Genomic DNA, 24130 nt, shown 5'->3' on the forward strand with positions numbered 1-24130 from the left:
AGCTGAGACAGTCAGTGGGTCCAGAGGGAAGAGATAATCTCTTCCCAACAAAATGAAAGAGTATGAGATGCAGAAGGATGAGCTAACTGAGCAAAGTACTGTGGTGCAGGAAGCCAATTAAGTGGGTGGAGCAAAAAGAAATATAGTGGCAGAGGAGAGTGGAAAGGGACTGACAGTGTTCTCTGCAACAAAGAACAAGAGTCCAGAGAACCATGTTGCCCACCCAGTGCCAGGATTCAGGATATCTGTTCAAGGTGGGAGAGGAACTTACAATGGGAGGGGTAAAATAATAAAAGGACACTTAATGCACAGTGAGTATGTTTAAAGAAAACCAATTTGGCCTATTTTTAAGGGCTGAACATGCCTTGCTCCTCGGAGGGAAGGGTATGATGGGCTCCCCAAAGAGTGTGTGCGTGACCTTTGTGACATGATTGAATTATAACTGAATAGCTGATTGGAACACCTCAGCGGGTATTTAGCTAAGTCACTGAGAGACTGGGGTCATGTGTAATTCAGGCCAAGCAGTTGCAACAGAATTCCCTTTCCTGAAGGACTGTGGTGAACTGGCTGGATCTGTTGGGCCAAGTGCAGGGAGGTGGGGTTACTGTGGATGGACATTTTGGTCAGCCAAAGGGCCTGTCTCCATGCTGTAGGACTGTATGACAAAACTGAAGACTGTGTATCTGAATATATAGAGCATTCAAAACAAAGCAGATGATGAGCTGACAGCAGAAATTGAAATCCCAGAGTTATGGTGGAGGAAGAGGCCATTCGGCCTGTCATATTTACTCCAAATCTCTGAGCATTTTGGCCTTAGTGCAATTTCCGTATAACCCTGCACATTATTTAAGTAGAAATAATCATCCAATGCCCTTTTGAATACTTCAACCACATTTCCAGGCAGCGAATGCCAGACCCTAAGTAATCACTATGTGGAAAACCTCTCTTACCTCATAATTTCTTGTTTTGCAAAACACTTTAAAACCGTACCTTCCAATTCCTGATCTGTTTATAAGAGGGTACAGTTTCCTGATCTGTTTATAAGAGGGTACAGTTTCCTGATCTGTTTATAAGAGGGTACAGTTTCTCCCTATTCATTCTGTCAAGACTCATGATTTTGAAAAGTTCAACAAAAGCTCCTCTGAACCTTCTCTCCTCAAAGGAAAACATCCCAAACATCTCCAATCTTTTCTCATCTCTGGAACCATGCTCTCCAATGAAAACAGTCCCAACTGCTTCAATCTACCCTCATAACTGAAGTTTCACATTCCTGGAACCATTCTTGACAATCACTTCGGCACTCTCTGCAATGCATTCACATCCTTCTTAAGGTGTGGCACTCAGAACTGTACACAATACTTCAGCTGAGGTCCTATAAGTGTTGTATATAGTTCAACATAAACTCCCTGCCTTTGTACTTTATGCTATTAATGAAGCCGAGAATACCATATTCTTGATCAACAGCCCTCTTCTTGTCCTGCCACCTTTACCGACTTAGGCACATATATACCAGGTCTCTATGCTCTTACACACTCCTTAGAGTAGTACCCTTTACTTTACAATGGTCTCTCCATGTACTTTGTACCAACATGCACATCACCTCACAATTCTCTGCATTAAACTGCATTTACCACCTATCTGCCCACTCATTCAACTTATCAATGTTCCCTTGAAGTTCTACACTGTCCTTCTCACAGTTTACTATACTCACAATTTTCATACTGACCACAAATTTTGAAATTGTTCCCTACACTGAGATCTATATGGAGAAAATGAGGACAACAGATGCTGGAGATCAGAGTTGAAAATTGTGTCACTGGAAAAGCATAGCAGGTCAGGCAGCATCCAAGAAGCAGGAGAGTCGGCCATAAGCCCTTCATCAGGAATATACATACACACACACATATATATATATAAAATAAAGCAAAGGTTCCATTACTGACCTTCGGGGAATTCTACTACAAACCTTTCTCAGCCCGAATATTACTCTGCCAAACCCTCAGCTAATTATATATCCGTCTTGCTGCATCCCTTTTTATTCCATGAGCTATAACTTTTCTGAAGTCTGTTGTATAGCATAGTATCAGATGCCTTTCAAACGTCCAAGTACATCACAGTGACAGCATTTCACTCAACACTGTTACCGCTTCGAATACTGGATTATCTGGCAAGATCGCAAGGTCCCGATGCTTGGCTAAACTATGTTATCCGATATTCAATTATCCAGAACTCAATTAAATCAAACAAAATACTCTCTGCCCATGTCCTTCAGATAATCGAGGTTCCCCAGTACATATGGCTCTCCATTAGACAATTCAGGCTCGGTATTCTGAAGTAACCCCCAGTTTTCCACAGGATTATTAATTTAGTCCTGCTTAATTACTTCTCAAAATATTCCAACCAAAGTTAAACAAGCTGGTCTGAAACTGCTGAGCTTATTTTAACAACCTTTTTTTTTGAACTAGGGCATAATGTTTGCAATTCTATAGACCTCCAACATCACCCCCCAAATAACTGACAGTTGGCTGTAGGACGACAAATTGGGTCCCAAATATTGAAAGGTACAGGACATTTAGAAAAGGGAAGAAGGTAGAAAGGTGGCTCTCAATTAATTATGGCATTAACATGAGAGGGGATGACCTACATTCAGGCAACAAGGATGTAGAAGTGGTATAGGTAGGGACGAGAAATGATAAAAGCAAGATGTCACTTGTGAGAGTTGTACACACACTCACCAATAGTAGCTCGACAGTAAGGTAAATAATGTCAAAGGTAAAGTCATCAGAGTTTTACAAGATCACAGGATTGCTCTCAGAGAGAGAAGATTGTGGTGGTTTAACTTGAGCGTTACCACATCTCAGATGAGGGGAAAAGTTCAGGAGGAAGAATCCTTCACATAAGGGGAACTGAACCTACATTGTAGATTTCACATAGCATCACAAACCAGCCATTCAGCCAACTGAGCTAACTAACCCCTCAGGGTTTGCATTTAAACCCAGACAGACTGGAGAAATAAGATGGACCAAGGTAGCCCAGGTGAACACCTCATGAGGAGTTTTTAGGATAGTTTCTTAGAACATATTCTGGAGTGAGACAGCTGGCTGTATTCGATCTGGTATTGTACATCAAGATCATTTAACAACTAGAGTGAAGGCACCCTGAGGGAATAATGATCATGATGTGAGTGGATATTACATTCTATTTGAATTCAAGAAGAATGAATTCAAGACTTATTATTTTAAACTTATGTAAGGGTATGGAAGGTCAGCTATTTAAAAAAATGAACTGGCAAGTTAGGTTAAGAACACAGTGGCAGTCACTTTTTTGAATCATTCATAAGACTAGCATTTCACTGGCTGGGCCAGCATTTATTGCCTGTCCCTAATTGCCCCTGAGGATGTGGTCGTGAGCTGCTTTCTTGAATTTCTGCAGTCCATTTCCTGTCTGTAGTCCCACAATGCCATTAGGGAGGGAGTTTCAATATTTTGATCCAGCGACACTGAAGGAACAGTAGTATATTTTTAAAGTCAGGATGATACCTTGGAGGGGAACTTGCAGGTGGTATCCATTCACCAAGTGGAGAGTTATTGACACTGATCCAGCTTCCTCACAGCCAGTTCTCAGAGTGAGCAGGATGTCTGACATTCCTGTTCTTATCTGTCAGCCAGGACTCCCCGATTGGATCAGATTAACCGCCCAAATCCAGGAACCCCTATTCTATTTTATTCTATTCTAACCTCGTTACAATCACCCTGTTGGAGTCAGAGGATATAGGCAGGTTCCTTTCTTTTGTAGCTCCTCCTGGGGAGTTTTAGCATTTGGTCACAATCTTCCAATTCTGTCTCTGGGAGGCCAAGTAGCATTGAGCCCCCTCCCACTGGCAGATCCAGTGGCTGTACCACCAGTGGTCTAAGTGTCCGTAATAGTTTTAAATTTTCTGGACACACTTCCAGTCACAGCTGACAATATAGACTTGGTATTAGGGAATGAACCTGGACAGGTCACCAAGGTTTCAGTAGAAGAGCATTTTGGGCTTAGTGACCATAACACCATAAGATTTCGAGTCGTCTTGGAAAAGGACAAGAGTGGCCCTTGGGTGAGGGTGCTTCATTGGGCAAGGGCCAATTACACCTAAATCAAACAGGAACTGGGGAGTGTTGATGGGGAGCTGTTATTTGAGGGCAAACCTAGGTCAGGCACGTGAGATGCTTTTAAAGACCAGTTTATTAAAATGCAGGACATGCATGTCCCTGCGAAACAGAAGGACAGGAACTGCAGGATTCGGGAACATGGACAACAAGGGGAATTGTAAGCTTTGTCAAAAGGAAAAAGGAAGCATACAAGAGGTCTAGGCAGCAACAAACTTGTAAAGCCCTTGAGAAGCATAGAGAAATTAGGAAGAAACTTAAACACGGAATTGGGAAGGCTAAAAGGGACCATGATATGTCTTTAGTAAAAAGGGTCAAGGAGAATCCTAAGGCTTTATACGCATATCTTGGAAGAAATAGAGTAGCAAGGGAAACAGTAGGCCCACTCAAATATAAAGGAGGGAAATTATGTGTGGAGTCACAGGAAATGGGAGGGATCCTGAAGAATACTTTGTATCGGTATTAACCAAGGAGAAGAACATGACTGATGTTGAGGTCAGAGATGAGTGTGTGAATACTCTCGAGAATGTCACTTATGGAAGAAGGAAATTTTGGGTATCCTAAATTACATTAAGGTAGATAAGTCCTCAGGGCCAAATGGGATCGATCCCAGGGTACTGTGAGATGCAAGGGAAGAAATACCTTCACATTCCTTGATGATTAAAGGAATACCTTCACATCCTCTTTGACCATTGGCTAAGCTCCAGTACTCTGGAGCCACACCTATGTTGTTCCCTTGTTTAAGAAAGGAAGCAGGGATAATCCAGGAAATTATAAAATGGAGCTCTTGGAGAAGAAACTGAGGGACAAGATACATGCACACTTGGAGGAAAATGAACTAGTTAATGGGAAGGCAGCATGGTTTTGTATGGGGAAGGTCATGTCTCACCAACCTGACCGAATCTTTTGAAGAGGTGACAAGGATTATTGAGGGAAGGACTGAGTGTAGTTTGTACGGACTTTGGTAAGGCATTTGAGAAAGTTCCACATGGCAGATTGGTAGAAAAACTAAAATCACGTGGATTCGGTGTAGGCTGGCTAGATGGATACAAAACTGGCTTGGCCACAGAAGGCAGAGGGTAGCAATGAAGGGTGTTTTTCAGACTGGAGACGGTAACTAATGGTGATCCACAGGGATCAGTCTCAGGTCTTCTGTTGTTTGTAGTAAATATAAATGATCTGAAGGAAAATGTGGGTGGTCTGATTAGTAAGTTTGCAGATGACACAAAGATTGGTGGAGTTGCTTATAGTGCCGACAATGGTGAAAAGATAAAACAGGACATAGATAGATTAGCGACTTGGGCACAGATATGGCAGGTGGAGTTTAATCCAGACAAATGCAAAATGAAGCATTTTGGAGGATCAAATCTAGGTATGAACTATACTGTAAATGGCATAACCCATCAGGACATTAACATACAGACAGATCTGAGCATACAGGTCCCCATAGTTCCCTTAAAGCAGCAACGTAGGTGGCCAAAGTGATTAAGGCGGCATATGGCATGCTTGCCTTTATCACCCAGAGCATGGGCTACAAGGTTTATGTAACAATTTGCAGCTCGGGTGCTGGTTGCTATGGTTGTGGGTATGTCCACTGAGCTGGGAAGTGGATTTGCAGACTTTTTGTCCCCTGTTTAGGTGACATCTTCAGTGCTTTGGAACCTCCTGTGCTATACTGTCTCTTCTGGAATTTATTTGGTTCCGGTTGCTGGAAGCAGCAAAAATGGAACCAAATAAGTTCCAAACGAGACAGTACAGCAGTGCTTCACAGGACGCCCCGAAGCACTGAAGATGTCACCGAGACAGGGGACAAAATATCTGCAAATCAACTTCACCAAACTACCAGAAGGATGTGGAAGATTTGAAGGATCAGAAGGATCTGTCAGAAGAGATGGTGGAAGCAGGCCCGTTGGTGACATTTAAGAAGCATCTTGATGGTTATATGAATAAGGAGGGAGAAGACGGATACTGACCGAATAAGGGCAGAAGGTTTTTAGTTTATTTAGGGCATGACGACTGGCACAAGCTTGGAGGGCCAAAGGGCCTGTTGCTGTGTAGTACTTCTCTTTGTTGTTCTAATGGATGCAAAATGATCCAGTCCTGGCAAACTGAAACAGGTGATGGGAGAAACCAAAGGGCCGCTACAACCGTTTTGGACCTGGAGAGACCAGATCACTGTCAAGAATGGCCTATGATTATGGGAAGCAACAGTGATTGTCCTGAGCAAAGGTTGCTGCCAGATACTGGCTGAGCTCCATCAAGGTCATCCCAGAGGTTTCCAAAATGAAGGTGCCGGTAAGAAGTTATGTCTGGTGACCAGACAGAGCCGCATTGGTTGGACAGCGCCCAGACTGCCAACAAAAACAAAAGTTACCACCAGCGGCTCCTCCACATTTATGGGAATGGTTGGAATAACCCAGGACTCAGTTACGTGTCGACTATGCAGGTTCTTTTCTGGAGGGGAGGGGGGCGGAGGTTGGCTGGAAGGTTGGTTTGCAGAGTAGTGTGATGCCAAAAGTGTGGGTTCAATCCCCATCACCAGTTTGAAGTTCCCATGAAGGACTCTCCTTCTCAACCTCTTCCCTCGCCTGAGGTCTGGTGGCCCTCAGGTTAAATCATTACCAGTCACTTCTCTCTCTAATGAGAGAGCAGCCCCTATGGTCTGGTAAGACTATGGCAACACAATCTTTAATGGGCTCAATCTCCTTAGTCATTGTGGATGCCCACACCAAGGGTCTGGATGGGTAAGAGACATAGTCGCTGCAAAGTCAGGTCCTGTGATGTTCAAAGTTTGGGTAGGAGAGGTGGTTCTGAACAAGCATGTGTACCACATGAAAGCTGCAACCTAGGGCACTGCAGTAAAACAGAATACCCAGCCCCTCAGAATATCTGGAAGGCTGTCAGAACCCACAAGTTCTCCCCCTCTGCCAAGCGCCTGAAGAAACCTCTGCGGGCAAGATGGACATGTCAGGAGACGCAGTCTTGACGCTGTTATTGCCTGAAGATGATGAATTTCTTCCAAGTTGCTCTGGGCACAAGGGGTGGGCTACGGTGTAGTACATGCCACTGCTATCCGAGGCAGAGTCGGAGGATCCAGACCCGGTGTGGAAACACCCCATGTGAAGTGACAGGAAAAAGAACAGGCCTACATCCGGGGACTTAGATGGGAAGGAACAAGGTCAACAGGTAGACCTGAGAATATGATTTTCCTGATTAGGGTTGTTAACCAGCTCTACCAAGGAGTGCTGGCTGACAGATATAAACAGCAGTGTTCTGTTCCCTGTAGGAACCAGCTCTGAGCTAGCTGGGTCAGTGTCATGTACCCTGCACGTGTAAATAAAGAGTGATTTGGTGATGGTATACCAGATTTCAGGGAACATCTGCAGTTCATGGATAAAGTTGAAGAGTAGTGTCAAATGTCAGTAAAAACATATAATCGGGCGCAGAAAGGCAACTAGTCTGGAGATTGAAATAATCATAGAATCCCTTCTGTATGGAAACAAGCAATTCGGCCCAATAAGTCCACACTGACCCTCCAAAGAGTATCCCACCCGGACCCACTCTGCCACCCTATTACTTTACATTTACCCTGACTAATGCACCTAACCTACACATCCCTGAACACTTTGGGCAATTTAGCATGGCCAATTCACCAAACCTATACATCTTTGGATTGTGGGATGAAACCAGAGCACCCAGTGGAAACCCACGCAGACACAGGAAAAACTCCACACAGACAGTCGCCCAAGGCTGAAATTGAACCTGGGTCCCTGGCGCTGTGAGGCAGCAGTGCTAACCACTGAGCCACTGTACTGCACCAACAGAATATTGGACAGAATCTAAAAACATCAAAGCTTGCTTAAAATGAAGGGAAAAATTACACTGGGATAAAAGTAACTCAAAAGGTAACAAGTAGGAAGACCTTTGACAGATATTTAAATAAGACTTAATACAGTGAGTGTCAGTCCTATGGAAAGCAAGTTGGGGAATTAACCATGGAAAATGAAGAAGTGAAAGGTGATCTGAACTGGTATGGTGGACACCCTGACTAATGCACCTAACCTACACATCCCTGAACACTTTGGGCAATTTAGCATGGCCAATTCACCTAATCTATACATCTTTGGATTGTGGGATGAAACCAGAGCACCCAGTGGAAACCCACGCAGACACAGGAAAAACTCCACAAAGACAGTCGCCCAAGGCTGAAATTGAACCTGGGTCCCTGGCGCTGTGAGGCAGCAGTGCTAACCACTGAGCCACTGTACTGCACCTAACAGAATATTGGACAGAATCTAAAAACATCAAAGCTTGCTTAAAATGAAGGGAAAAATTACACTGGGATAAAAGTAACTCAAAAGGTAACAAGTAGGAAGACCTTTGACAGATATTTAAATAAGACTTAATACAGTGAGTGTCAGTCCTATGGAAAGCAAGTTGGGGAATTAACCATGGAAAATGAAGAAGTGAAAGGTGATCTGAACTGGTATGGTGGACCAGCCTTCACTCCACAGGAAAGCGAGGACCGCAGATGCTGGAGATTAGAGCCGAGAGTGTGGCGCTGGAAAAGCACAGCAGGTCCGGCACATCCGAGGAGCAGGTGAATCAACATTTCAGGCAAAAGACCTTTATCAGGCCTTGATGAAGGACTTTTGCCTGAAACGTCGATTCTCCTGCTCCTTGGATGTTGCCTGACCCGCTGTGCTTTTCCAGCACCACACTCTTGACTCTAGAGGACACAAGCTATAATGTAGAAATAGTTGTACATGAAGAAGTGGAAAGAGGGAGGAACTGAAGAAAATTACAACTATCAGAGAACTGGTACAGAGTAAATTTTCAGAGCTACAGTCCCCAGGTCCTGATGGATTTACCAAAGCCTCTTAAAAATGTGGCTATTGAAAGAGTTGATGCATTAATTTGATTCCCAAAAAAGAAAATCAGGGCGGGTTCTATTAATTTGGAATAGTTAAGTTGTGCATTAAGAAAGGGATGGGGACAGAAAGGCCCATAGTATAGACCAATTAGCTTCTAAAAAGGAGTCGTACTGCAATCAACATGTGAACTTGATTTCTCTCTTATCAGACCTGCTGAGTTCCTCCAGCACTTTCTGTTTTCAACTCCAGTCAGCTCAATATCTGTCATATCAAAGATACTAGAAGAGGGGAAAGATATAAAAGAGACCTAAGGGGCAACATTTTCACACAGAGGGTGGTACGTGTATGGAATGAGTGCCAGAGGATGTGGTGGAGACTGGTACAATTGCAACATTGGGATGGGTATATGAATAGGAAGGGTTTGGAGGGATATGGGCCGGGTGCTGGCAGGTGGGACTAGATTGGGTTGGGATATCTGGTCGGCATGGACGAGTTGGACTGAAGGGTCTGTTTCCATGCTGTACATCTCTATGACTAACTTAGAGCTGGGCACTTAATTATGCTCAGGTTAATTAAGGAAGAATCAATATGATTTTGTGAGAGGGAAACCACATTTAAATAATCTAATAAAGTTCTTTGAGGAATGTTCCATGTGTTGGATAAAGGGGAATGAGTGGGCATATCACACTTAGATTTTCAGAAGCCAGTTGTTAAAGTGCCACAAAGATGATTGAGAAAGTAAAAGCCCCTGGTGTAGTAGGTAGCACATTGTTATATGTAGAAGATTGACTGGTTAACAGGACACAGTAGATATCCCTGGGTTATTTTCTGGTTGGCAAGATGTAATCATCAGTATTCCACAGGGAATCAACGTTTTACAATCTTCATTTTCTCGGCGGCAGTTGAAGTGGGAGGAGTGACAGCGAGGACCAGAGGCCCGACAGGAAAGTAAATATATAATCTTACCTCCTGTACAGGTGGAGCGCCGCTGAGCAGGAGCTGACATGGGATTGCTGGGTGGTTGCTTTACCCAAGACACCACTCGGGTAGTATCTCCCACCTCAAACCAAAATAAAAGACTCTGTGCAATAACTTGGTAAGTAGACTTGTCCTTTTTTTTCAGTTTTCAGTAGTCTCATTGGGAATTCAGAATAGTGGGAATGGAGGTGAGGGCAGTTGAGTGTTCCTCCTACAGAATGTGGGAGGTAAAGGTCACCATGTGTGTCCCTGCTGACTGCATCTGCAGGAAGTGCACCCAACTCCAGCATTAGGGAACTGGAACTGAAGCTGGAGCTGGATGAACTTCGGATCATTCAGGAGGCGAAGGGGTGATTGAGAGGAGTTACAGGGAGGTAGTTATACCTCAGGTATAAGACAAAGGCAAATGGGTTACAGTCAGGGGACGGAAAGGGAACCGGCAGGCAGTGCAGGAATCCCCTGTGGCCATTCCCCTCAACAACAAGTATACCATTTTGGATACTGTTGGGGGACTACTTATCAGGGGTAAGCAATGGGGCACAGGTCTGTCGATGTTGCTCATAAGGGAAGGGGGAAGAGGGCAGAGCATTAGTCATTGAAGACTCCATAGTTAAGGGGACAGATAGGAGTTTCTGTGGGAACGAGAGAGACTCACAGTTGGTATGTTGCCTCTAAGGTGTCAGGATTCGCGATGTCTCTGATCTTGTTTTCGAGATCCTTGAGGGTGAGGGGGAGCAGCCCCACGTCATGGTTCACATAGTTACCAACAACATGGGTAGGAAGAGAGATGGGGATTTAAGGGAGAAATTCAGGGAGCTAGGGTGGAAGCTTAGAGCTAGGACGAACAGAGTTGTTATCTCTGGTTTGTTGCCAGTACCACATGCTAGCGGGGCGAGGAACAGGGAGCGAGAGGACGAAAATGTGACGACAAGGATGGTGCAGGAGGGAGTGTTTTGGATTCCTGGATAATTGGGGCTCTTTGTGGGGAAGGTGGGACCTCTACAAACAGGATGGTCTTCACCTAAACCAGAGGAGTACCAATATCCCGGGGGCAGGGGCGGAATTTGCTTACATTCTCCGGGGGGTTTAAACGAACACAGGAGGATTGGAACCCAAATTGTACTTCGAATATACAGGAGGTTGAGAGTGGTGAGGTCCAAATTAAGGTTTCAAGGTCGCATGAGGGGACCTGCAAGCAAGATGTTGGTTTGAAGTGTGTCTACTTCAATGCCAGGCACATCCGAATAAGGTGGGCGAACTTGCAGCATGGGTTGGTACCCGGGACTTTAATGTTGTGGCTATTTCAGAGACATGGCTAGAGCAGGGACAGAAATGGTTGTTGCAGGTTCCGGGATTTAGATGTTTTAGTAAGAACAGAAAAGATGGTAAAAGGTTGAGGGGTGGGGGGGACGCATTGTTAATTTAGGACAGTAATACGGTTGCAGAAAGGACGTTTCAGGATTCGTCTACTGAGGGAGTAAGGGGAGGTTAGAAACAGGAGAGGAGAGGTTGGGAGTTTGCTATAGGTCTCCTAACAGTTCCAGAGATGTAGAGGAAAGGATAGTAAAGATGATTCTGGATAGGAGTGAGAGTAACAGGGTAGTTGTTATGGGGGACTTTCACTTTCCAAAAATTGACTGGAAATACTATAGTTAAGTACTTTAGATCGGTCAGTTTTTGTACAATGTGTGCAGGAGGGTTCCCTGACACAGTACATAGACAGGCCAACAAAGGGCGAGGCCACATTGCATTTGGTACTGGGTGATGAACCCAGCCAGATGTTAGATTTGGAGGTAGCTGAGCACTTTGGTGATAGTGACCACAATTTGGTTATATTTAGTGATGGAAAAGGCAGTATGTACTGCAGGGCAACAGTTATAGCTGGGGGTAAGACAATTATGATGTGATTAAGCAAGATTTAGGACGCATTGGATGGGGAAGGAAACTGCAGGGGATGGGCACAATTGAAATGTAGAGCTTATTCAAGGAACAGCTACTGCAGGTCCTTGATAAGTATGTACCAGTCAGGCAGGGAGGAAGTTGTCGAGTGAGGGAGCCATGGTTTACTAAGGAAGTTGAATCTCGTCAAGAGGAAGAAGGTGGCTGCGTTGGCTCAGTTAGGGGGCATGAGAGTTACAAGTTAGCCAGGAAAGAGCTAACGAGAGAGCTAAGAAGAGCCAGGAGGGGACATGAGATGTCGTTGGCAGATAGATCAAGGAAAATCCTACAGCTTTCAATAGGTATATCAGGAATGAAAGAACGATGAGAGTAAGTTTAGGGCCAGTCAAGGATTGTAGTGAAAAGTTGTGCATGGAGTCCGAGGAGATAGGGGAAGTGCTAAATGAATATTTTACATCAGTATTCACACTGCAAAAAGACAATGTGGTCGAGGAGAATACTGAGATACAGGCGACTAGACTAAACGGGATTGAGGTTCACAAGGAGGAGGTGTTAGCAATTCTGGAAAATGTGAAAATAGATAAGTCCCCTGGGCCGGATGGGATTTATCCCAGGATTCTTTGGGAAAACAGGGGGGAGATTGCAGAGCCTTGATCTTTATGTTGTCATTGTCGACAGGAATAATGCCAGAAGACTAGAGGATAGCAAATGTTTTCCACTTGCTCAAGAAGGGGAGTAGAGACAACCCTGGTAATTATAGACCAGTGAGCCTTCCATTAGTTGTGGGTAAGCTGTTGGAAAAAGTTATGAGAGATAGGATTTTTAATCATCTAGAGAGGAATAAGTTGATTAGAGAAAGTCAACACGGTTTTGTTAAGGATAGGCCGTGCCTCACAAACCTTATTGAATTCTTTGACCAAACAGGTGGATTAAAGTAAAGCGGTTGATGTGGTGTATATGAATTTCAGTAAGGTGTTTGATAAGGTTCCCCACGGTAGGCTATTGCACAAAATACGGAGTTGGGGATTGAGGGTGATTTGGCGGTTTGGATCAGAAATTGGCTGGCTGAAAGAAGACAGAGGGTGGTGGTTGATGGGAAATGTTCATCCTTGAGTTCAGTTAGTAATGGTGTACCTCAAGGATCTGTTTTGGATCCACTGTTGTTTGCCATTTTTATAAGCGACCTGGATGAGGGCGTAGAAGGAGTGGGTGAGTAAATTTGCAGATGACACTAAGGTTGGTGGTGTTGTGGATAGTGCAGAAGGATGTTGTAGGTTACAGAGAGACATAGATAAGCTGCAGAGCTGGGCTGAGAGGTGGCAAATGGAGTTTAATGTGGAAAGGTGTAAGTTGATTCACTTTGGAAGCAACAAAAATGCAGATTCTTGGCAGTGTAGATGAGCATCCATGTACACAGGTCCCTGAAAGTTGCCACCCAGGTTGGTAGGGCTGTTAAGAAGGCATATGGTGTGTTAGCTTTTATTAGTAGAGGGATTGAATTTCAGAACTATGAGATCATGCTGCAGCTGTACAAAACTCTGGTGCAGCTGCACTTAGGAGTATGGCTTCCAGTTCTGATCACCGCATTATCGGATGTGAAGCTTTGGAAAGGGTTCAGAGGAGATTTACTAGGATGTTGCCTGGTTTGGAGGGAAGGTCTTACAAGGAAAGGCTGAGGGACTTGAGACTGTTTTCGTTGGAGAGAAGAAAGTTGAGAGGTGACTTAACTGAGACATATAAGAAAAACAGAGGGTTCGATAGGGTGGACAGTGAGAGACGTTTTCTTCAGATGGTGTTGGGTCATAGCTTTAAATTGAGGGGTAACAGATTTAGGACAGATGCCAAAGGTAGTTCCTTTACTCAGAGCAGGAGGGGCATGGAACACACTGCCTGCAACAGTAGTAGACTCACCAACTTTAAGGGCATTTAAATGGTCATTGGATAAGCATATGGACTAAAATGCAATTGTGTGGGGTTGAAGGGCTTCAGATTGGTTCCACGGGTTGGTGGAACAGCACAGGGCCTGCACTGTGCTGTAAAGCTTTTTGTTTTATGTTCATATAAATGAATATGAAAGGCATGGCTGATGACACAAAAGTAGAGAAGAAAATAAGTTGTGAAGATCACATAAGGAAGCTTCAGGTAAGATCAGTGAGTATACAGGTATACAGATAATATGAATGATTATAAAGATAAGATTAGTGAGTGGGCAAACATCTGGGAAATTAGAGTATAATATTGGAAAATCTGAAATTGTCTATTTTGGTAGGAAGAATGAAAAAGAAACACATTCCCCAAATGGTGAGAGATTGCACAGGGATCGGAGTGTCCCTGCACATCAATTGCAAAATGTTCACAAGTAATTAAGAAAGCTAATAGAATATTATCATGCATTACAAGGGGATGGAATCCAAAAGTGGGAGGTTATATGGAATTGAAGTACTGAAGCAGTTCAGAGAAGGTTTACCAGATTAATACCTAGAATGGGTGAGTTATTTTTTGAGGAAGGGGTAGACAGATTAGACTAGTATCCACAGGAGTTTAGAAGAGCAGTTTTGGAGAGTAAGAGCAAGAGTTGAATTAATTCAAATGTTTAAAAGATCTTAATGTTGCAGAATCTGAGTGTTGTTGACTGGGTGCATGTGGAATGGATGTTTCCTTTTGTGAGCAAATTTCAAATTTGGGGTTGAGAGAGTGGTGCTGGAAAAGCACAGCAGGTCAGGCAGCATCCGAGGAGCAGGAGAATCGATGTTTCGGGCATAGCCCTTCATCAGGAACTCGGGCTCATGCCCGAAACATCGATTCTCCTGCTCCTCGGAAGCTGTGCTTTTCCAGCACGACACTCTCGACTCTGACCTCCAGCATCTGCAGTCCTCACTTTCTCCTCGTCAAATTAGGGGTCGCCTACAGGTGAAGAGAAAGATTTTCTCTCAGAACTCTAGTCCTGAAAAGATGGTAGAAGCAGATCTTTTGAATTTTTTTGAAGGCAGTCATGGAGCGTTTTGTGATAAGCAAAGGGTCAGAGGTTGGCGGGGGGTATGCGGGACTGTGGAGTGGTCAGATCTGCCACTAAATGGCACAGCAGGCTCAAGGGGCGAATGGCCTGTTCCTAACTCACATGTACCAGCTCCCAAGCACATGGTGCCCGATTGCTTCCTTAACTGCTGAGGCAGAGTTCCTTGGTAACTCCCTCCAGCCTACAATCTCATCTTCATAGAAGAGTGCAACTGAATGTCAAGAGAATGAAAGCCCTTTATTCCCACAGAATGATCAGCTTGTTGCCCCAAAGTTACTCCTTCCCAAGTTTCTGATATGGAAAACTGGATGGGATTCAGTGAAACCATTGTTAAATCTAAACATGAGCTCTGAGCATTTCCCAAAGATTCTTGCAGCAACATGAGTTTCAGAGGTCAATGCTCAGATTAAACCTGAAGCTTTTACAGCTCAAGGTCAGAGAGACCAGGTAAATTGTGCCATACAAATCTCTCACTAACCAATAGCATTAAGTGCATGAGTCAGCTCCATGGTGAAGGCAGCAATTGGTACATCGTCACAGACAGGAAGCACAGCCACAGTGGACAGGTTACTGGTTGGGTTTGTTACATCGGCACTGCTAGCTGTTGACAGTCCGATACCAGAGCCTGGAAGAATCGAGATACACAAAAATGAGCTCAATAAGTTACTTCTAAGATTTGTCTGTACAAAATAGAACAAAAATGGGGGAGGGATCTCGATTTTGCAGGCAAGATGTGTTGTGATAGCATCTTATCCAGCTAGACATCGAGCAACGCCCATTCTGATTGTCAACTCTTTACAACAGAAACAAGATCTTATTCCACTCTCAATTCCTGAAATTTCTTCAAGTTACAATTCCACACCTATGTTGTGTTGGTTAGTAAGCTCAGAGAAATTTTGATCTGAGAACTTTGGTCTTATTCTGAAATAAGAGTCAGTGGTAAGTGTTGATAGCCCTATTCTAAAAAGGATAAAGGCTATAATCTCAGAATAAGGGGTCACCCACTTAAGACAGACATGAGGAGGAAGAATTTATTCTCTCAGAGCAGTGAATCTGCGGATAATTTACATACAGGGCTATTGAGGCTGCTTCTTTAAGTACAGATTTACTCAAGGCTGAGATTGATTTTTAATCAGAAATGGAATCAAGTGAATAAGGCAGGAAAGTGAAGTTGAGGATTGTTAGATCAGCTTGAGCTCATTGAGTAGCAGAGTGGATTAGATGGTCTAAATGGCTTATTTCTGTACCTGCATTTATCGGCTTGTGGAAGAACTGCGCTAAAACTGCTCCTTGTTCAGGAAATGCTATGCTTAAGGTAATCTGCAGGTTTAAGACTGCAAAACCTAACAGTGGAGCTGAGGGGACATCTGATCATCTGCCTGCTGAGCTGTCCCCAGTCGGAACAGAGATTCTCTCATGGGATCTGGCGGGGTGGGGTGTCACTGGTATGGCCAGCATTTATTGCCTATCCCTAGCTACCCTCAACAGACTGACAGCCAGCTGCCTTTCTGAAGTTTTAGGCAATTAGCAAAGGGCAGTATGCTGACCTAACCAGCAACATTCACACTCATGAACAATCGAGAGAAACTGCTCAGTACCTGTAGTGTAGGGACACCCACAGTGCTATTCAGGAAGGAGTTCCAGGGTTTAAACTCATTGACAATGAAGGAATGGTGGTGTAGTACCAAGTCAGTAGGATGTGTGACACGGATGGGAATTTACAGATGGTGGGTATTCCGATGTATTAGCTAACCGTAAGGATTTACTATCATTCCAGGTGGTACAGGCCACAGGGTGTAAGAGCATTACTACACCTACAGATGGATTTACCAGAGGCCCACCTCTATTTCACACAGAAGACATTATTATTCAAGACTCCCTCGGTATAACTGTATAAAAATGTCTCAATTACCTGCTACATTTTGTCTGAACTGCCATGGTTGGCAGAACATTGCACATTCAATGTTTATGAGCAGATAGACTGAGCAGCTGAAGGTAACAAATACCACAGCACAGAAGCTGAAGCACCGCTCACTGCCCTGGACAGACAGATGTTTCATGTCAGTTATACTTGCTGGCTCTCTCTAGGGATCAGACAGGCATACTGCACCTGTTCTTTTCAAGACAGCTGCTGAGATGGGAGAAGAATATGAGCAACTGAAGTTGGATTTATTTCAGAATCCCATGGCTAGGTGCCCTACCTGGAAATGTCCCATGCACCTGCTGCAGGTTACCCAAGATCTTCTGACCCAGTAGATGAATCAACCGAGTGACTACCTACAATACATAAACAATTTGACAAAGTTATTAAAAAGAATTACCATCAAAACATAAGCAAATCACTTGGCAGGCTACTGAACCTGATCCACCATTTCATCAGACTGTGACTGATCTGATAGTAATCTTAAATCTCTCTTCCCATCTACTCCTGAAAATCACTGACTGCCTTGTTACTCTAAAATCTACCTACATTACCTTTAAAATTATTCAATGAACCTGTTCCATTGCTCCCTGGGAAGGAACCTTTCAAAGACTCATGACCAGAGCTGGTGGTACATTTTGGCACAAATGATGTTGGGAAGAAGAGGAGGAACATACTACAGCGGGACTTCGGAGAACACAGAAGAAGGCTGAAAAGCAGGACGTCCAGGGTGGTTATCTCCGGTTTGCTTCCAGTTCCTTGTGCTGGTGAGGCCAGAAACAGGGAGATAATGGACTTGGACGTGTGGCTTTGGAACTGGTGCAGGAAGCAAGGATTTAAATTCTTGGATCACTGGGGTATGTTTTGTGGTAAACATAAATTATACAAAAGAGACGGTTTGCACCTTAATAGGTTGGGGACCAGCATTCTGGCAGGCAGGTTTGCTACTGCAACACAGCTACGTTTAAACTAAATAGCGGGGGGGGAGGGGACAAACTGGAAGTTTAAGAAGAAAATTGAAGGGAAAGTTAGAACAAGGGAAGTCAAGAAAGACAACGGTATCAATGAAGCAGAAAACTCAAAAAGGGGACAGGGAGAGTGTGGTGTTAGATACAGGGTAAAGCTCCCTCTACACTGTCCCCCCTGAAACCCTCCCAGGGACAGGGAGAGTGTGGTGTTAGATACAGGGTAAAGCTCCCTCTACACTGTCCCCCCTGAAACCCTCCCAGGGACAGGGAGAGTGTGGTGTTAGATACAGGGTAAAGCTCCCTCTACACTGTCCCCCCTGAAACCCTCCCAGGGACAGGGAGAGTGTGGTGTTAGATACAGGGTAAAGCTCCCTCTACACTGTCCCCCCTGAAACCCTCCCAGGGACAGGGAGAGTGTGGTGTTAGATACAGGGTAAAGCTCCCTCTACACTGTCCCCCCTGAAACCCTCCCAGGGACAGGGAGAGTGTGGTGTTAGATACAGGGTAAAGCTCCCTCTACACTGTCCCCCCTGAAACCCTCCCAGGGACAGGGAGAGTGTGGTGTTAGATACAGGGTAAAGCTCCCTCTACACTGTCCCCCCTGAAACCCTCCCAGGGACAGGGAGAGTGTGGTGTTAGATACAGGGTAAAGCTCCCTCTACACTGTCCCCCCTGAAACCCTCCCAGGGACAGGGAGAGTGTGGTGTTAGATACAGGGTAAAGCTCCCTCTACACTGTCCCCCCTGAAACCCTCCCAGGGACAGGGAGAGTGTGGTGTTAGATACAGGGTAAAGCTCCCTCTACACTGTCCCCCCTGAAACCCTCCCAGGGACAGGGAGAGTGTGGTGTTAGATACAGGGTAAAGCTCCCTCTACACTGTCCCCCCTGAAACACTCCCAGGGACAGGGAGAGTGTGGTGTTCGATGTGTGGGGTGGGTGGGGGTGCCCTCTGTCCCGGTTTGTTGCTGGCTGCTGCTCTGACGGTGTTACTAACGCGATCCCGCCTGTGTGTGTTTCGGCCGGTGCAGATGTGAATGAGTGTGAGACCGGTCAGCACGGCTGCAGTGAGGAGCAGATGTGCACCAACGTCTACGGTGGCTTCCGCTGTGTGCCGAAGAATCAGTGCCAGGAGCCGTACGTGCAGGTGACGGACAAGTGAGTAACAACGTGCGTTGGTGTAGCGCCCGGCATCGTCCCAACGGCCACCACCCTGCCTCCTCCCCCTGAGCCAGGAACGGCAGGGGTGCCTGCTGAGCGGAGAGAGTTTGAAAATCTGACCAGAGAGTGTCTCTCTCCCTCTCCCACCATCACCCCCCCACCCACCCACCTCCTCAGGACGTGAAGGGGGAGCGGACAAAGTCCGAACCAAACGAGAAGGTTGCGCCTTTGTGTAGCGCCTGGGCTTGCGGCTGACGAGGGGTGTGCTCAACGTTGGGAGAGGGGCGCGCCATCTTGTGCATGGCAAGATCCCGTGAGCAGCCACCCGAGGGTGACCCAGAGCCGCCCTGTTATCACTGTCTGGGCAGCTCCCGTTGTAGGTTTTAACACAGTCGACTCCCACTCTCCTCAAGCCTCCCCTCCCCACCCCCAAAAGAGAATATTGACCCCCCCCCCCCCCCCCAATTCATACAGTCCCTTGGGACTGACTGAGTGAACCGTCAGGGTATCACCTCCGCTCTGAGTGTGTCTTCCCTGAGATCTGGGCTCCGCACGGTATTCCAGCTGGAGACCCCCACTGAATCCCCACCGACCCTTCCAGTGCCCAAGTCCTTGGCCCAACCACCTCCAGGCTGCTCCATCAACAGCCTTCCCCTCCACCATCAGGTCAGAGGTGGGGGATGTTTGCCGATGGTCTCACGGAGTTCCTCCCCATTCCCGACTCCTCAGATACTGAAACAGCCCGTGTTCAAATGCAACAAGATCTGGGCAAAACCCAGGCTTGGGCTGACAAGTGACAAGTGACAGTCACGCCACACGAATGACCATCACCGATCAGAGACGATCAACCCCCTGGCCCCTTGACATTCAACGGCGTTACCGTCACTGCATCCCCCCCACTATCAACACCCTGGGGGTTACCGTTGACCGGAATCTCATCTGGACTCACCACAGCGGCTCCAAGAGCAGCTCAGAGGCTGGGAATCCTGCAGCGAGTAACTCCCCTCCTGACTCACACTTCCATCCAGAAGGACAAGGGGCAGCAGGTACAGGGGAACACCACCCCCTGCAAGTTCCCCACTCCCCATCCCGACTTGGGAAATATGTCGGGTGTTCCTTCAGTGCGGCTGGGTCAGAATTCTGGGATTCCCTCCCTAAGGGGAACCGTGTGGGGGTCCCTGCCCCTTATGGGAGGCAGCTCACCACCACCCTCTCCAGGGGCAAATAGGGATGGGCAGGAAACGCAGGGCACATTCCCAAGGAAGCCCAGATAAGGACGGGTTTGCTGGACCTACATTCTCACCAGAGGTCATCCTTGTGGGCACACTTAGGGATGTGAATGTTTGCACTTTGAACTCTCTCTCTCTGTGTTCTTTATGAGAGTGAATCATTGCACACTGAGCCCACCCCACCCTGTTGTTACCTGTCTCCCATCTTTTCACAGTCAGTCTGTCCTCCACACAGCTCCCTCCACCTCCTCACTTGGTAGGCCCCTGACTCTCCACGGACGTTTGGACACCAGGTTGGAGACAGCTGAGTGCCACCCCGATTATATTTGCCCTCGCTCCTGCCAACTCCCCCTGGAGTAAACGCGAGAGTGGCATCTGACACACCCAAACCCAAGGACGTACTGAGCGCCATGTGTGTCAGCAAAGACAGGCTCCCCCCCCGGTGCGACGCCACACTGAACAGGACGCTTTGCTCTCTCGTTGTCCCCACAGCCGCTGTGTGTGCCACTCTGCCCGTTCAGGATGCCAGGACAAGCCCACATCAATTGTTTACCGCTACATGAGTATTACATCAGAGAGGAGCGTGCCCTCGGATATCTTCCAAATCCAGGCCACCAGCATCTACCCCGGGGCCTACAACACTTTCCGCATCAAAGCGGGGCATGAGAACGGCGATTTCTACATCAGGGTGGGTACCCGCGTGCTGGCAGGGCGTGTGATCGGGTCATTGTCAAGGCAGGTCAGGGGATGCCAGGGGGGAGATCAGACAGTGGGGTGTGAGTGTTCCCAGGTCCAGAAGGAATCAGACAGCAGCAGCTAACTCCTGTCACTGTCAGGCAGCAGCGAGTGGCCGGAATCGCTCAAGATACATCAAATATACCGTATCTCTACGGCGCTGACCCTCCGACAGGGCCTGCTCCCTCAGCACTGACCCTCCGACAGTGCCTGCTCCCTCAGCACTGACCCTCCGACAGTGCCTGCTCCCTCAGCACTGACCCTCCGACAGTGCCTGCTCCCTCAGCACTGACCCTCCGACAGTGCCTGCTCCCTCAGCACTGACCCTCCGACAGTGCCTGCTCCCTCAGCACTGACCCTCCGACAGTGCCTGCTCCCTCAGCACTGACCCTCCGACAGTGCCTGCTCCCTCAGCACTGACCCTCCGACAGTGCCTGCTCCCTCAGCACTGACCCTCCGACAGTGCCTGCTCCCTCAGCACTGACCCTCCGACAGTGCCTGCTCCCTCAGCACTGACCCTCCGACAGGCCTGAAACGTTGATTCTCCTGCTCCTTGGATGCTGCCTGACGTGCTGCACTTTTCCAGCAACACATTTTCAGTAGTGGAATCAAAGGTTATGGAGATAAGGCAGGATCAAGATACTGATTAAGGATGATCAGCCATGATCATATTGAATGGTGGTGCAGGCTCGAAGTGCAGAATGGCCTACTCCTGCACCTATTGTCTATTGACCCTCAGGAAAAAATTCTTGCCCCCAACTTAGTGGGACTAGCTTAGTTTGGGATTATGGTCAGCATTGATCAGTGGGTCTGAGGGGTCTGTTTCTGTGCTGTATTACTCTGGAGACTCTAAATGAGAGACCCGTTCCTTTTAAACTGTGTCCCTTTGTTCTCATCCCTCCCTACAAGAGGAGACATCTACTTTGCCAAGTCCACTGTGGGTGTTGAATGCTTCAATGAGATCACTCTCATTCTTCTAAAGTTTGACAGATACAGGCCCAGCCTGTCCAACATTCCCTCATAAGATAAACTCCACCATTGCCACGAACCAGTTAAATGAATACTCTCCAAACTGCTTTTATCACATTTACACCCTTTCTTAAACAAGATTAAAACTGTACACTGTACTCCAGATGTGGCCTCACCACAACATAATGATATCCCCTTCACCTTTCAACAAACAGCAACATTTTATTTGCCTTCTTATTCACAGATGGGATGTGTGTACCTGTCTGCGATAAATAGACTCCCAAGTGGGACAGGAGAGTTTGAAATGAAGTTGCGAAAAACAAAATACTGTGGATGCCAGAGACTCTGAAATACCTAGAGAAATTCCACATATTTTTGAGATGGAGCTATTAGATTAGATTACTTACAGTGTGGAAACAGGCCCTTCAGCCCAACAAGTCCACACCGACGTGCAACCCACCCAGACCTATTCCCCTACATTTACCCCTTCTACTAATACTACGGGCAATTTAGCGCGGCCAATTCACCTGACCTGCACATTTTTGGATTGTGGGAGGAAACCGGAGCACCCGGAGGAAACCCACGCAGACACGGGGAGAATGTACAAACTCCACAGTCAGTCGTCTGAGGCAGGAATTGAACCCGGGTCTCTGGCGCTGTGAGGCAGCAGTGCTAACTACTGTGCCACCTCAACTATTGCTGAGATAAGTTTGTCATTTTGAAGCACTCAACCACAAAGGGATCCTATTTATCTCTTCCCTACCCCAAGGATGACAGTCATTAACGATTTACAAACCGTAGTCCCTTACTGTTTGATCAGCAGGCATCAGTATTTCCTTATAAGAAACATAATTCACCGCTCCTGGAACAGAGCACAGATAAACACCAACCACAGACAACAGTCCCACTGGGGAGGGAAGCTCCAAGTTTCTGACAGCTGCTCACCTTTCCGCAACTCAGATCATGCTGGACGCCAATCCCAGGATATTTCAGCACAGATTCTGACACCAAGCCTCCAGGGAAGATCTTCAAGGGACTCTTGCCAGATATCTTGGATTTTTCTCACTGTCTGCACGATCAACATTCATAAAGGTATACAGCACAGAAAAAGGCCTTTCAACCCCTCGCATCCAAATTGGTCAACAACAACCTAACGATTCACACCCCAGTTTCCTTCACTCGGCTCAGACTTGGTATTGCAAGTGCACCTCTAAATACTTCTTAAATATTGTACCACCGTCACAGGCAGAATGTTCTAGATACCCATCCCTAATTCCAGATATGGATTCCAGAATTGCACACAATACTCTACCTGTGACCTAAACAACGTTTTATAGAGTTCCAGCATAACCTCCCTCCCTTCAGCTTATAAAGACAAGGACAATATGACAAGACTGTGTCTTTCAGAGAGGTGTTCTGTGCTGTTGCTCTTGCAGTGGAGTGTTGTCACAGTGCAGTTGAAATGTCTCCTCGACAGGCAATTCCCTTGTGTGTGTTCTTTTGAAAAATGAGACAAAAAAATCATGAGTGGGCAGGCTCAGGGCTCACACAGACCTAGCAAGGCTTTTAGTTTTATTTTCAGTGGTTGAGAAAGTTTTTGCTGGCTGCTTGAGCTAAAATCTTGAGTTTTCTGCTGCTGCTGCTGTGAAGTCTTAGACATGAAGGTTCCTCTTAAAAATCAAAAGGGCAGCTTGTTTCTTTCTTCTGGACTGGAGAGAGAGAGCACCTGAGAATAACAACAGTTTTACTCAATTGTATTTTTATTAATCTGTGTTTATGGGATGCTGCCTATATTGGAGCAGTTGATCAATGGTTAGATAACACGTTAGCTTGTTAGGTATGTTAATGGAGTAGGGTGGCACCGTGGCTCAGTGGTTAACACGGCTGTCTCTCAGTGCGAGGGATCCGGATTCAATTCCCACTTCAGGCGACTGTCTGTGTGGAGTTTGTACATTCTCCCCGTGTCTGCGTGGGTTTCCTCTGGCAGTCCAAAGATGTGCTGGCCAGGTGAATTGGCCATGCTACATTGTGTTACGTGCATTATTCAGGGGTAAATATAGGGTGGGGGAATGGGTCTGGGTGGGTTACTCTTCGGAGGGTCAGTGTGGACTTGTTGGGCTGAAGGGCCTGTTTCCATACTCTAGGGAATCTAATCTAAAATTATGCCCATTTTTCTGTTTTTTTGTATTTTAACCATGTTGTAAGAATGAAGTGAGTTTTGATTAAAGCCTAATG

General features: G+C 46.2%; 1 protein-coding gene across 7 annotated transcripts in view; it reads right to left on the bottom strand.

Moving 5' to 3' along the window:
• Positions 1-24130, bottom strand: part of pnpla6 (patatin-like phospholipase domain containing 6) — a 145711-nt gene that overhangs the window by 66570 nt on the left and 55011 nt on the right. For all 7 annotated transcript variants that reach the window (XM_043694670.1, XM_043694672.1, XM_043694668.1 and 4 more), the window contains exons 16-17: positions 17117-17192; positions 15394-15540 (exon numbers count right to left, since the gene is read on the bottom strand). In XM_043694670.1, the coding sequence (XP_043550605.1) occupies positions 15394-15540; positions 17117-17192 (223 nt within the window). The remainder of the gene's footprint in view (positions 1-15393; positions 15541-17116; positions 17193-24130) is intronic.

Source organism: Chiloscyllium plagiosum, chromosome 8 (assembly GCF_004010195.1).
Source record: "Chiloscyllium plagiosum isolate BGI_BamShark_2017 chromosome 8, ASM401019v2, whole genome shotgun sequence".
In the NCBI taxonomy this organism is placed as follows: domain Eukaryota; kingdom Metazoa; phylum Chordata; class Chondrichthyes; order Orectolobiformes; family Hemiscylliidae; genus Chiloscyllium; species Chiloscyllium plagiosum.